This window comes from Lolium perenne, chromosome 7 (assembly GCF_019359855.2).
Source record: "Lolium perenne isolate Kyuss_39 chromosome 7, Kyuss_2.0, whole genome shotgun sequence".
Taxonomy (NCBI): domain Eukaryota; kingdom Viridiplantae; phylum Streptophyta; class Magnoliopsida; order Poales; family Poaceae; genus Lolium; species Lolium perenne.
The window spans coordinates 306,541,640-306,555,622 of record NC_067250.2 but is presented as its reverse complement, the minus strand read 5'-3'; the positions used below and the strand labels follow the sequence as shown (position 1 = coordinate 306,555,622).

General features: G+C 43.4%; 1 protein-coding gene across 2 annotated transcripts; it reads right to left on the bottom strand.

Moving 5' to 3' along the window:
- Positions 1 to 3,204: 3,204 nt before the first annotated feature.
- On the bottom strand, positions 3,205 to 11,660 carry LOC127311867 (probable polygalacturonase). Of its 2 annotated transcripts, none has more exons than XM_051342344.2 (7): positions 11,344 to 11,660; positions 10,689 to 10,759; positions 7,834 to 8,154; positions 7,460 to 7,580; positions 7,163 to 7,337; positions 5,055 to 5,125; positions 3,205 to 4,103 (listed from the first exon to the last, which is right to left on the bottom strand). In XM_051342344.2, the coding sequence occupies exons 1-7, from the start codon at positions 11,375 to 11,377 to the stop codon at positions 3,373 to 3,375; spliced, it is 1,524 nt and encodes a 507-aa protein (XP_051198304.1). In that variant the 5' UTR covers positions 11,378 to 11,660; the 3' UTR covers positions 3,205 to 3,372. The 2 variants fall into 2 exon arrangements, with proteins under 2 accessions (XP_051198304.1, XP_051198306.1); XM_051342346.2 differs by having other exon boundaries at positions 10,698 to 10,759.
- Positions 11,661 to 13,983: the final 2,323 nt, after the last annotated feature.

The window sequence follows — 13,983 nt, the reverse complement described above, 5'->3', positions numbered from 1 at the left end:
ACTGGCATCATAATGAACTTCCGCTTCATGCACAACCAAGGAGGAAGGTTGTAGATGCATAGAGTCACGGGCCAGGTGCTATGGCTGGAGCTCTGCTCGCCAAAAGGATTCATGCCATCTGTACTTAGACCAAATCTTATGTTCCTTGCGTCAGCTGCAAAATCTTTGAACTCTATGTCGATCTTTCTCCATTGCGTTCCATCTGCGGGGTGTCTCAACTCCCCGTCCGACTTACGGTCCTCTTTGTGCCATCGCAACAACTTGGCATGCTCTTTGTTCCTGAACAGACGTTTCAACCGTGGTATTATAGGAGCATACCACATCACCTTGGTGGGAACCCTCTTCCTGGGTTTATCGCCCTCAACATCGTCACCAGGGTCATCGCCTCTGATCTTATAACGCAATGCAGTGCATACCGGGCATTCATTCAAATTCTCGTATTCACCGCGGTAGAGGATGCAGTCGTTGATGCATGCATGTATCTTCAGAACCTCTAAACCTAGAGGGCAGACAACCTTCTTTGCTTCGTACGTACTGGCGGGCAACTCGTTATTATTTGGAAACATATTCTTCAACATTTTCAGCAAGTTTTCAAATGCCGAGTCAGCTACACCTGCCTGTGCCTTCCATTTCAGCAAATCCAGTGTGCAGCCCAGCTTTTTCAGACCTTCATCGTATCCGGGGTACAGTGTCTTTCTGTGATCCTCTAACATGCGATCCAAATTCTCCCTCTCCTTTTCAGTTTCGCAGCGTCTCCGTGCATCAGCAATGGTCCGACCAAGATCATCAACGGGCTCATCACGTGCCTCTTCTTCACCTTCCCCTTCACCTTCCATGAAAGTATCACCGAAATGAGCAAGATAGCTTTCATCGATGAAATCATCCCCTTCTTCATCTTCTTCCATTATAACCCCTCTTTCTCCATGCTTGGTCCAACAATTATAGCTTGGCATGAAACCGTGCCGAAGCAGGTGCATGTGAACATCTCTTGAGGAAGAGTAACCCTTCTGATTCTTACAGTTAACACATGGACAGATAACAAAACCCCACTGCTTGTTCGCATTAGCCACTACGAGGAAATCTTTCAAACCCGTAGTGAACTCGCCGGAGAGTCGGTTACCGTACATCCATTGCCGATTCATCTGCATTATTATAATATAAAATATATAATTAACCATCATGCATTTGTTAAACTAACTAGCTACACACATGCATATTTTATCAATGACACATATGAAAGGTTCAAGTTGCTAACCGCGATCGAGGAGGAAAAAATAAATGAGGAAGCTCAAGTGTGGCTCCGACACTTCATATCATGTGTGTTTCATGCTCTTAGGGCATTTCATCAAACACCTTGTGTGCATAAGAGGAGCCAAAAGCAAACCTATACCCCCTTGTGAAGTTTGTGAAGAGAAGTGGCACCAAATGGCTAAGTGATGTGGGCTGAACGGTATATATAGGGGTGGGGCTTTAGTCGCGGTTGGCCTGGCCAACCGCGACTAAAGGCATTCGGGCACCTTTAGTCGCGGTTGGCCAGCTCCTCCCGTCCACCAGCTGGCCAGCGAGCGCTCTGGGCCCCGAACCGCGACTAAAGACTCCGTTAGTCGCGGTTCCTATACTTTCGCGACTAATAGGGCTGGACGGAAGCCTCTTTTTCTACCAGTGTCCGTCCCCTTACACATGCGTGCGATGCACGGGAGGGCGATGTATAACGGTGGGACGTACTGTATCTGTAACGTAAGATGACCGTGTTCCAATTATGTATCCATTTCTGGAATTGGAAGCTTCGGGTGGATGTTTACCTTACCTAATTAGGCACTCCAGAAGAACGTCACGCTAATGTCCGAAACATGTGAGCATTGAAATCGCAACAAAGAACATCAGCCGGGTTTCTTCCTTTGCAGCGGCAGAGGCCACCCACCGACCCGCCCTAGCTATCCTAGGCAACGCCCTGGTCTCCCGTCCATTTTTTCTTCCGGATCTGCGTCTTGTCCGAGGAAAAACGGAGCCATCTGCGGCGGCAGAATATTCCCACTTTCCCCGGCAACGAAACACGGCAGGACCAAGACCGCAGACGCGTCTTCTTTCCTAGACTGACTCATTGTCTCCTCTGCACTCTAGTACTCCGTACCATATTCTCTGTCCTAAATGCTCCTTTTCCAAATTATGGATCACTTTTGATTTTTTTTTTCCAAAATTTTAAAACTTCTATAACCCCTCCATGTATAGGTTGCCCAGCCGGCCGTTTCTTTCCTAGACTTCTCAAAAAACTCTGATACTATAGACATGAAACGTCACGAAAAGAGGCGACTATGGGAAGGACTTAGCCGTTTTCATCTCCGGCCGCATCTCGCCGTACTTCATGATGTTTTGTCTGATTATTTCTTGGACCCTCTCATAGTTGTCGGACTGTCCGTGGTTTTCCAAAATTGGCTCTGACAATTTCAGTGGGCATTTCAGGCCACCCGACATTACCGTTAGAGGACCCGACATTGTTGTCTAAGAACCTGACCCATCAAAATGCCGAGGTGAATTAAATTTGGTATAAGTGCATATACTCCTGCCACTCTCATGATAGCACTAGCGAAATTAAATTTGGTTCATGACCTAGTTATAAAATGCCGGTATAAGCCCTAGACGCTTCAATGGAGATGACTATATCATTTTATTGTTTTTTCATGAACTTTAATAATATATGCATTGTGCTAATTCTGGCTCTCCGGAATCATATATGCACTTACACCTGTACAAGACACAAGGTTTCAGATGGTAAAAATATCTCTCTGAAACCTCTGCTATGCTCGGAAGCAAAATATAATAACTTTCTGCTGTTTGCAGAACAAGGGAAAGTGTACTGGCCTTCTGATGGTGCTTCAGTTTCGCTCAGTCAGTAAAACAAGGGTGGTACACTTCAGTACATTTTTTCCTTGATACGATGGTTAATTTGCGGTTGATCAACTTCATAAGAAATACATGTACACTTTGCCATCAGCTCTCGGTCTTTCTTGTAGGAAGTTCTGAGTTATATTTCGCAGTAAAATGATTTTCATCGTTAGAAAGTTTGCACAGCTCTGAATTGGAATTAGAAATAATAGTATGTTATTCTTGGCTGTGTGCATATATTGATGCAAATGGAAATACCCAAATTCGAAAAAAAAAATTATTCTATTTTAACTAATGCAGGTTGCTTTTAGTTCTGTTGAAAAAAACATTTACATGTAGGATATAACAATATTACAGCACAGCAACAGTTTATCTTCACTACATAGCAGGCTAAAAACACTTCCAGAATCTGACGCACAACAGAATACAAAATCTGACGCACAACAGAATACAAAATCTGACGCACAACATATAAACAATTGGTGCCTCTTACAGAGAAGCCAACCTATGGAAGGGACTTAACAACCGGTTAGAACCTGACTTCTGTGGCACATGCGGCTGAACTGCTGCTGGTGTTAGATAATTACTACCGTCGTAGCATACTTGGCCTGGCCCAGGATTGCTTCGAAGTTGCTCACATATTTCTGGAGAAACAGAATCTGAGTACCCTTCTACAAGTGAACAATTCCATGGACTCGTAGATTTGGCACTGAGAGTAACATTTGATAAGCAAATATTGCTGAAGCTGTCCCCCTGGATACCCTGGAACATTCCTGCGACCCCAATATTGACACCAACGACGTCCTTGATGGTTATATTGCTTATGACTGGGAGTGCATATTTGTCATAATTATCGTCAGGATGTTCACCATAGTTTCCGGTAACCCTGATGGCTATTGAAACATTATCCATTCTCACATCAGCTATGTACACATTCTTCACGTACCCGCCACGCCCTGGCGCGGTCTTGATTCTGATCCCATGCACCGAATTGATGATGTGGATCCCCTCAGCTCGGATCTCTGATATGCCACCTGACATCTCGCTTCCTAAGGCGATTCCTGCGCTGCTCCTTGTCTGTCCAATGATGTTACGAATGCTAATATTGGAGCTAGGATGAGCAAAAGAAATGCCGTACTCGTCCCACCCACTCTTGATGACGACTATGTCATCACCATTCCGGATGTAACAATCTTCGATGCAGACATTTGTGGATGAATCTAGATGGGTTTGACGTTGCATTAGTATGGACTGTTCAAGTGTGCTAAATGAAACACAGAGGTGCAAACAAGAACCAAAAAAAAGGAAAAGATGTAATCTAAACTCTAATGCTAACATGACAAGGGGAATTTCTACTCTGAAGTGTCGGATATTTTTAAAAAGAACAATTTTATGTGATATATATTATATATGGCATTTAGTTTCTGGTGTTTATCCATTCGAACTGAATCAAAGTTACAGTAAAGCACAAATCTGATGAAAGATGTCACATCTGAGTATACTCATCACTCTACTTCATATTTCTTTTTTATCATATTTGTTTATTTTATTTAATGTCATGACAAAAGGTTGATCATTTCTTTATTAGATAGTACCCAATGTAATATGTGCCTCACAAACTCCTAAATGAGAGAAACAAAGTTAGGCTTGAATATATTCTAAAAAAAGAATCAGAATCAGGGATCATGGAGTCACAAAAAATTCAAAGTTTGAAGTTGCATTAATCCCGATTTTTCAAGGGTGCTGATTGTACACGCATTCGCAATGAACTCAAAAAAAAGAAAACATGTAATATAAACTCAGATACATGGCCCAAATTTGTACTATGAAGTGTCAGATATTTGCAAAAAAAAAACACTTCTGTGCAATATATGTTGTATTTTGTCAAAATTTTGATGAAAGATCTCATGTCTGAGTATAGATAATACAAATTCATAAGTCTACTTTATAATTCGTACATTTTTTCTTTATAAGATTTTGTTTGTTTTATGTAATGTCATGAAAAAGGTTCATCATTTCTTTATAAGACAGTGCCCACTGTAATTTGTGCCTCATGAACTGCTAAATGAGAGAAAAAATGGCAGGCTTGACTATATTGTGAAAAAAAATCATAATCGGGGATCATGGAATCACAAGAAATTCAAAGTTTCAAGAAATAAAATCAAGCTCACCTGGATCAATTCCGTCGGTGTTCGGTGAACTGATGGGTGCTAGGATCGTGACATGTTGGACAAGCACTTGGCTGTTTATTTAGCAGAAAAAGCAAGCTAATAAATTTGCAATCCAAATTTCTCCCCTCATCTTCGAAATTCCATCATATAATACAACATATGAATTCTTACAGTATATATTCTAAATACATCCAAATTTAAGAGAACAACTATATAGTTCCTCCATCTTTTCAAGGTATGGACCGTCAAGTGCAACAATTTGTGGCTGTCCGTTTCGGTGACCTGTGGCTGGATGTGCCGCTTGGTCCACTTGTTACTGCAGCTGAGTGAGAGCTGGGAGACTACAACTGCATCACGAAATGAACTAGAGAAAGAGAAGTAAGTCACTTCAGCACCAAAGATGGATTTGTTCCAATGCTATCCAATTCAGCCAAGAGCTTCAAAAGTTGCCGCATATGACTAGCACCTAAGGGTGCATAAGGCTGCTTCTTTGGATTCGGTTCCTTCTGGTTTTGCGAAGTCACTTCCGGCTCCGATGGGGTTCAATGAAACATCACTTGAGGAGTGGCCTGTTCTTGCAAAGAGAGCAGCTCCATTGAAGATAGCTTCGCCGAGGCAGTCCGTTTCGGCTCTGGTTACTCGCGGTGCCACTCACTCCTTCCAAACTGAAGGTGGGCACATCGGCGAACAAAGTTCTGCGTGAAGCATCAGGCAAAAACTCATAGAAACCTATGTCAAACACGCTGGCAGCAGCTCATAAGGCTTCTGCGGCGGAAAAAAGGAAAAGCTGTGATGGTAGAAAAAACTGAACTTCCTCGACCACGTGGCCAACTTCGGGTTGACGCGCCTGATTTCATCCCCACGTACACTGAGCGAGCCGAACACCAAATGTTCGCTCATGTGGCGTGGCTTGTACCTCTCTCCAGAAGATTCGACCGCCATCATTAGTACAATTGTCACGGCCATCGTTTGAAGGTTCATTTGATCCGCTGCCTCATAGGCTGAGGCAAAAAAATACTCGCCGTTCGCCATGATCAACTGCAGCTAAAAGGTGAACCCAAGTTTTCTTGCCTCCGCCTATGACGTACCAGGTCAAATGAACCTTTAAACGACGTTCGTGGCAATCGTACTTATGATGACAAAGGGTCTGAAATTGTGGCGGTCGGATTGACATGATCCGTCCTGATATCTTCCGAAGTGAGGTACACACAACATTTGGTGTTAAGCTCAGCGTACGTGGCGACGAACTTGGGCGCGTCAAACCGAAATTGGCCACGTGGTCGAGGAAGTTCAGTTTCCTCTACCATCACAACTTTTCCTTTGTCCGCCACAGAAACCTTATGGGCTGCTGCCGGCGTGTTTGGCATAGGCTTGTATGAGTTTTCGCCTGATGCTTCATGCAGATCTTTGTTCGCTTATGCGCCCACCTTCAATTTGGAGGGAGTGAGTGGCATTGCGACCTTAGTCGTCATAGTAGACGAAGAGAGAAGAAACTGGTTAACGTCTTGGTGGAGTGAACGTAGCCGAAACGGACTGCATCGGCGAAGCTATCTTCAATGGAGCTGCTCTTTTTGCAAGAACAAGCCACTCCTCAATAGACGTTTCATTGAACCCCATCGGAACATGAAGTGACTTTGCAAAATCAAGAAAGCAGCCTTATGCACCCTTTACGTGCTGGCCATATGCGGCAACTTTTGAAGCTCTTGCTGTTGCCCGCATTCTTCTCTTGGCTGACTGGGATAGCACTGGAACAAATCCATCTTTGGGTGCTGAAGTGGCTTCATTCTCTTTCTGTGGTTCAATTCGTGATGCGCGTGATGCAGTTGTAGTCTCCTAGCTCTCACTGACTGCAGTAACAAGTGGACCGGGCAGCACATCCAGCCACAGGTCAACGAAACAGACAGTCACAAACTGTTGTACTTGACGGTCCATACCTTGAAAAGATGGAGGAACTATATATTAGTAGTTCTCTGAAATTTGGATGTATTCAGAACATATACTGTAAAAATTCATATGTTGCACTATATGTTGGAATTTGCAACCCAACTGGTTATGGGTTTAAAAGATATAGCTTTAAAAATTAGAAAGTATAAATTTAGAAAACGAACCTGCAGTATACAGGATGAATATTCCAAAATGGAGAATCTTTAAAGGTTAAATTAGAAATAACAACTCTGGTGGAGTACATAAATTCAAGGAGAGGTGGCCTGGTATAATTCAATGTGTGGCTGTGAAACCAGTTCCACCAATTTTCTCCTTGGCCATCAATAGTGCCATTAGCACCTAGAAAGTGCACGATTAATACTTAATCATATACGAGTACTAGCAATTAAACATGATATCCAATAGATATGCATGGTGCAGCTAACAATACTCACGAACACTTAAAAAACTATAATACTTACCAGATATTATGACATCAGTTAGATTGGAACCAAAAATTAGGCTTTGATGTCTTTTACCAGGGAGTTCTCTACCACGCCCATAGGATGGGAGAGGATCAATAATTGGCCAGTCAGATGAATCCTGCGAACATAATTTATCAAAATGCCATGGCAGTCACACTTCTTGATTTGCTTTTTTCAGCGGAATTTCAGTAGTTTTATATCTGAATATGGGATTCAGTTAATGCTAATTACAGGAATGTTCAAATGTGTTGTTAGCAAAGCATTTTATTGGTTGTCGCTCTATGTGAAAACATTGAAAAGGTACAATTGAAACTGAATTGCAAAAATGAGCTAAATTATTATTTGTGACACCATTTGTTGAGTCATCTTACTGGAGATCCAATTATTACTGCATCCTTGTCAAGTGAAACTGTGAGATGACTGATAAGACAAAAACTCCCAGTGAGCCACCTTCCAGCAGGAACAAAGAGCTGTGCCCCGCCTTTGTTTGCAAATGAGGTGAGGTAGAAGATTGCATTCTGGAATGCTTTTGTATTAACAGTAATACCATCTCCAACAGCACCAAACTCGGTTATGGAGACGCTGTGGGGTCGATACACACTTGCTGACAAATCCTGACAGTACATGCCGGATACACTGGTCCATTGGTTCGCAGAAGCAATGGTTGCAAACACCAAAAAAGCTTGAAATATCTGCAACAAATTCCAACGGGTCAATGTCTCTATAATCATCGAAAAAAGGAATATGGTAAACATAGGAATTGGGTGTCATCTGTCATGTCACGTTGAATCCTAAAATAAGTAATAGCACATGATTGTATATTCGAAGTTGTTTGGTTGCACAACATGACCAACTGACGTGAAGGATCAGGTCCGTTCCATAGTTTTCATAGAGCCGGGGAAAATTTTAATGAGCCCTGTTTGGAGCTCATAGAGAAATCTGCTCATGTATAGTTAGTGTTCACATTAACAGGTTTTAACGTTCATGTCATCTATCAATAATATTTCTCTTGAATCAGTTGGGTCACAACTCAAAAGATCCATACAATAAATATTTAGCTCAGAATCGTGCCAACAATAAACTCAGCCTGTTTGGAACACGTCAATCTACACACAAGAATAGGAAAAATGCAGGAATTGGATTCTAAATGGATTCATTTATAGGAGAAACGAGGGAATAGAAAGACGCCATCTCCCCTTTGTTTGGACTTCTCATAGGAATTTTAAAATGGAGTTTGATGACCTTATGTTTTCAATCCTCCAAACTTTCTGGGAATCCATGGGTCCATTCTTAGAATCGAAAAGTGAGCCCTAACAAGACAATATCATTTTCTGGGACTTGCTGAATTCAAGCAAATGTAAACACAGACTGTGAACCTCCACTAAACTATAAGGGAATGTTTCAAATTTTCACGTCACCCTCGAAGAGATGTTTCAAGAGAGATGGATACATAAAGGTAGCATGAGTTCAGCTAAGCAAGGTATATGAAAAACAAGCACTTTTTTAGAAAACACGAAGCTTGTGTTTCGTTACATTGAAAGAAAGAACAGTCTTACAAGCCTAAGACAAGGCCAAAACACCAGGTCACTCAAGACAAGACCATGTCCGACAACGGCAAGACAAACATTACACTAAACGCCGCCAAACCACCATTGGCTTAGATGCCATCCATACAAGTGCATAAGACGCGATAGACCCACCAACCCTAGAGAGGATGGCAAGCTGGCAACATTGTGGACTGGCTTCGCACTTTAGAGACATCCTCGCCACGCCGGGGCGACCTCGAACCCCCATTGAGCTATCCAGATCCGTGTGGACCATTCAGTAGGAGGAGGAGACCCCAACAGGATCGGAAGGGCACGAAAGATCTAGCCAATGGCTTTTTCATTGATTAAGTTGCCAGTCATGTTTCCACGTGAGAACACTTGCCTAAGAAAAGAAAAATGAATGAACATATTCAGCTAGGAAGCAATGCATTAGAATCCAATCAATAAATAGCAGCATGCCTACGGTTTGAATGTTGCTCCCTTTCAAAATCAAATTACAATGGAAAGCATCCTTTCTGTTTCAATCTTTCCCCCTTTGAAATTTAGGTTTCAGATTTTCTTGCTGTCTGAAACCTGATGCTATTGAGCTTCAGAATTCCTATCCAAGTTAATGCAAGAGAAAAGTTGCTGTTGTTGATATAGAAAGGTGCGACAACAATAAATTTAATAGTTGATAGGAGATGCAACTGCTAGGAATGCATTTCGTGTTGGTCAAGCAGAACGCTTGTCTGAATAAGATTTCAACTTTGTTGTAGATATGGTGTATTCCACAAGGGGGTGCAGAGTGCAGGAGAAGCTCTGGCATTGCAAGTTGATAGCCACAGGAGTACAGGACATCCCTGTTATTGTGGTTGATGTGACCTGGGGATTGAGCACTCTCAGCTAACCGTTGCTCGTGGGCTTGGTGTTCTTAGCTGTGAAGGGCAAGGACTATTCGGTGTATTCGGTCCAAGACGGGAAAGACAAAGATACAAAAATGGCCGCTCCATCAAGCGAGCACTGAGGAGAAGATATGTTCCAGTCATTCAGTGTGTTCGTGTACCGCAACATCTCACAAGTACAATGGTTTAGGCAGTGGTGCAGGAGTGAGTATTCATCGTGCAATACCAATGGGTAACCCATGGCAGTGGTAGTGTTCATCGGCATTACAGTTTAGTTAAGCGTGATAATGACCCACCAGTCTCCTCTCTATTTGTATACCACATAGGGTAAGGTTTGTTACAAAAACAATACAGATTAGATTAGATTACAATCCTAACCAACTAAGTACAGGCAATCCTAGATATGCTGTGTACATGTTAGTTTATAAGGTTTTAATTCTTGTTCAAACCATTTTGTCAATCAAGAAACTGCAACCAGTTTGGGGTTTATTATCCGTCGGTTTTAGAACACTTCATATACATTTGTGTTGGCCGGCACGCTTCTTTTTTTTCTGCAAATTCCAGTACATGTTTCAACTTTCAACTAACTGAGAAACTCTGAACTGCAGCTAATTTTGAGTCTACCGAAAATTAGGCAAACTTTTTTGTAGTGGTGGCAAATGTTGTAGTCATCGGTATGTGAACAAGTCGGCGTGTTTCATTCAGATAAGCATTTCTCTAGGTGCAGACATGGAAATGCTTCTGAAGATAACTACTGACAGGAACAAACTGAATTTGATGGTTTAAACATTTGCTCACATTACTTACAAAGTTCACTCTGCAATGGCAAAACACTCGGGATAGTCCAAAATAATCACAGGATGTGCATCCTGCAAAGTGAAACATCAAAATAGCTATTAGTTAACATGACTGAGATGGACAACGGGCGAGACTTGGTAATTAAATTCCCTTGCATCGTTTACAAAATTATTATATGGTGACGGGGAACCGGCCGTTGAAAGTTTAAATAGTGTTATGCCTCAAATACAGTGCTAAAAATCCAAAGGAATCGGTAACAAACGGTTGGCATCTCCTCATTGCCACTGATGAGTGTAAACTCGCAGTAGATCCTGCCAATGTCCCAGCACCATCTCACTCACTCATCTTGAAGTTCGAGAACAAAAAATCGCCAGTATTGAAGCAGCAGCCAACAGCACACTTCCTAAATCGGAGCTCAGCTTTACTCTCTCAGCCACATCGTCATCCTCCACTGGTTCTGCTCCACATCCAGCCCCCTCTCACCACCGACACCACCCAAGTAGAAGCTCTACCGGGGCTCAAACACCCGCCCGGCCACGTCGGCCCCGCCCGCTCACCCGCGAGCTACACTGCCACGCCAGGCGCGATATCGGCCGCCCTGCCCTTCTCTCTCTCCCCGCTAAGATATGTAGGCACAGAGTTTCCGGCAGCATACCTCGAGGAGCGGCGTAGGGCGGCGTTGTCGGCATCGGGAGCCGGGAGCCGGCGGCGTCAGCGTGGTAGATGGAAGCCGCCGCAGCAGAGCGCGTCGTGGAACTATTGTGGGCGGAGCGCGCGGGGAGGCCGGATTAGAGTGAAGGGAGGCTCCCGGCGGGCACGTGGAGTGGAGAGGACGCGTCGTTGGAGTGGGCGGCCGGGGGCGATGGTGGGCCGGCAGCGGCGCGGCGGCCGCCGGCGATGCGCAGCTGCGGGCGTGGCAGAATTGGCTGGGAAGGACTGCTGCGGATGAGGCGGCACTCTGAGAGGGACAGTTGCAAGAGTCGTGGGCGTTCGCACGCCAGTCGTGGGCGTGCCTGAGTTGGTGCGGTCGTTTTTTTTTTTTTTTTACAATTACAACCACGTGCCCTGATAGCAATATATAAGTACTCCCTTAATCACTTTCCAACTCCATCCTTCAATTATCATTCCTCTCCTCCGCATCAGCCACCAATCATCATTTCTCTATTTTAATTAATAGAGTGGAGACTCATAAAAGATGAGAGAGAACTAAGTTGTCTCCTATTTTCTAGAAATACACTTATTCGTTGACGAAGGGAGTACGTGCAAATCCAATAAAAAAAGATATAGAAATGAAAAGATACATATTTCTTATAACATCGGACAAAATCTAAACAAAACAGTACCGGAAATCCATCTTTTTCTAAAATGACACCTTGAAAAGGAAATGATGCACAAGCTTAGATCATAGGTTTTCATCAAGAAAGTCCATGCTCACAAATGCCTTTAACGAGGACATTGCTAGATACAACCAATTCACTCCCGACCTCGGTTTTCATCCTGCAAGTTTAAATTCTGAATTTCTCCTGTGTTGTTGTCCCTATACCACTTCTCCAAGTACTGATAACCAAGCCAAAACCTCATCCTCACAAGGATTCGTACCACCATTATTAGTCCTTAGATCCCGGCTTTACTATCATTCTTCGCGATTGACTTCACCATGGGATGAAAGACATGTCCCACTATGGATACAAACAGCGAAGCTTCGCATCGCTCCCTCTGAAATCGGACAGCCAGAAAAAATATGGTTGCACGTGACTCACATCTGATTCGGCAATCTCCAGGCATTTCATCCATTGGAGTTTGATGGCGAAGTCTTCTAAAACTCGACACTCCGACCAGATCAATGAATACATGCATCAAGTGGATCCTCATTATGTCATGAGAGGGATCCTAGGACCAAACCCCCTTTATTTGAAGCTAGGTCGTCAGTCCCCTCAACACCGGCCACCAGACCCACTGAAACCATGCCAGCAGATCGAGGGCGGAGGATCTGGATGGGACTCAAGATCCCAAATTTTAAAAATAAACTTTTGTATATGTCTATTTATATGTAAATCACATGCTTGTCTTATTTTTTGTAATTTTAAATTTCAAATTCTCAAATTTAATAATTATTATTTATATATGTCTATATTTATATGTATTTCACATGCTCGGCTTATTTTTGAAATTTATTTATCTTATATATAAGATTATCATTAAATTATTATACCACAATCTTTGAATTTGCAAAAAAATGATACTCCCTCCGGTTTAAAGTAACTGCCAAAAAAATGTATCTAGACATGTTTTGGTTCTAGTTTGGCAACAAACTATTGCAAAAAAGACATAGTATTTTATGCATCCTTGGCGATACTCCTGTTACAGAAAAAAGAGGTATAGAGTTGATTTCTTAATACTTCAAATATAGCACGTTTCGAGGCATAATGAAGTATTAATATTGTAGTCTTTAGTCACATTCAAACCAAGATTTTAAAATAACATGATATTTTTTTCACTAATAGGGTGATATAACATATCTAGACTGTCCATGCTTTAGTAATTTTTCTCACTATGAAACTATTTACGTCTGGGAGCTCTCCTCCCTCTCCTCTTCCCCTCTCCTCCCACCGCTTCTGAGAGTTCTCTTCTGCCGATCGGGCCGATCCCGAGCTTTCTCCGTCGGCCTAGCCGGCGGGAGATGGCGGAGGAAAGGCGCCGGAGTAGATCTTAGGAGTAGAAATAGGTTTTTCGGCCTTTTGCCAGTTTTTAGTAGTAGGGCAGCTGGATCTATGGCTAGGATCTGGCGCTTCTGGTGGTGGATCGGCGGCGGCGAGCTCCAACGGTGGGAGCAACCGCGGCAGGCCTTCTGCTCTAGGATCTCCTTCAATAAAGGGCCTAGTAGATATCTCCATCTGTGCAGGCGTTTGGTGACTGCCCTGCTCCTCCTGGCTGGCCGTGGCGGCAGGGGGAGAAGCACGGCGGTGTACAAGGTTTCGACAAGCTCTATTCCCTGGCCGGCCATGGTGGCGAGGGGGGAACTGGCTTGCCTGATGATTTTTCTTCCCCTGCAAAAAGTGAGACTAGTAGGGTGCTGCGCTTAGTTGATGTATGTCTTTCCGTTCAACACGCGTCCGTTGGGAACCCCAAGAGGAAGGTGTGATGCGTACAGCGGCAAGTTTTCCTCAGTAAGAAACCAAGGTTTATCGAACCAGTAGGAGCCAAGAAGCACGTTGAAGGTTGATGGCGGCGAGATGTAGTGCGGCGCAACACCATGGATTCCGGCGCCAACGTGGAACCTGCACAACACAACCAA

Bases quoted from the DNA above. Each gene is read 5' to 3' on its own strand.
- LOC127311867 (XM_051342344.2), bottom strand. From the start codon at position 11,377: ATGCCGACAACGCCGCCCTACGCCGCTCCTCGAG. The intron at 7,338-7,459 runs GTAAGTATTATA...TGCACTTTCTAG, and splicing joins AACTGATGTCATAATATCTG to GTGCTAATGGCACTATTGAT. The intron at 4,104-5,054 runs GTGAGCTTGATT...AAACCCATCTAG, and splicing joins CACCGACGGAATTGATCCAG to ATTCATCCACAAATGTCTGC.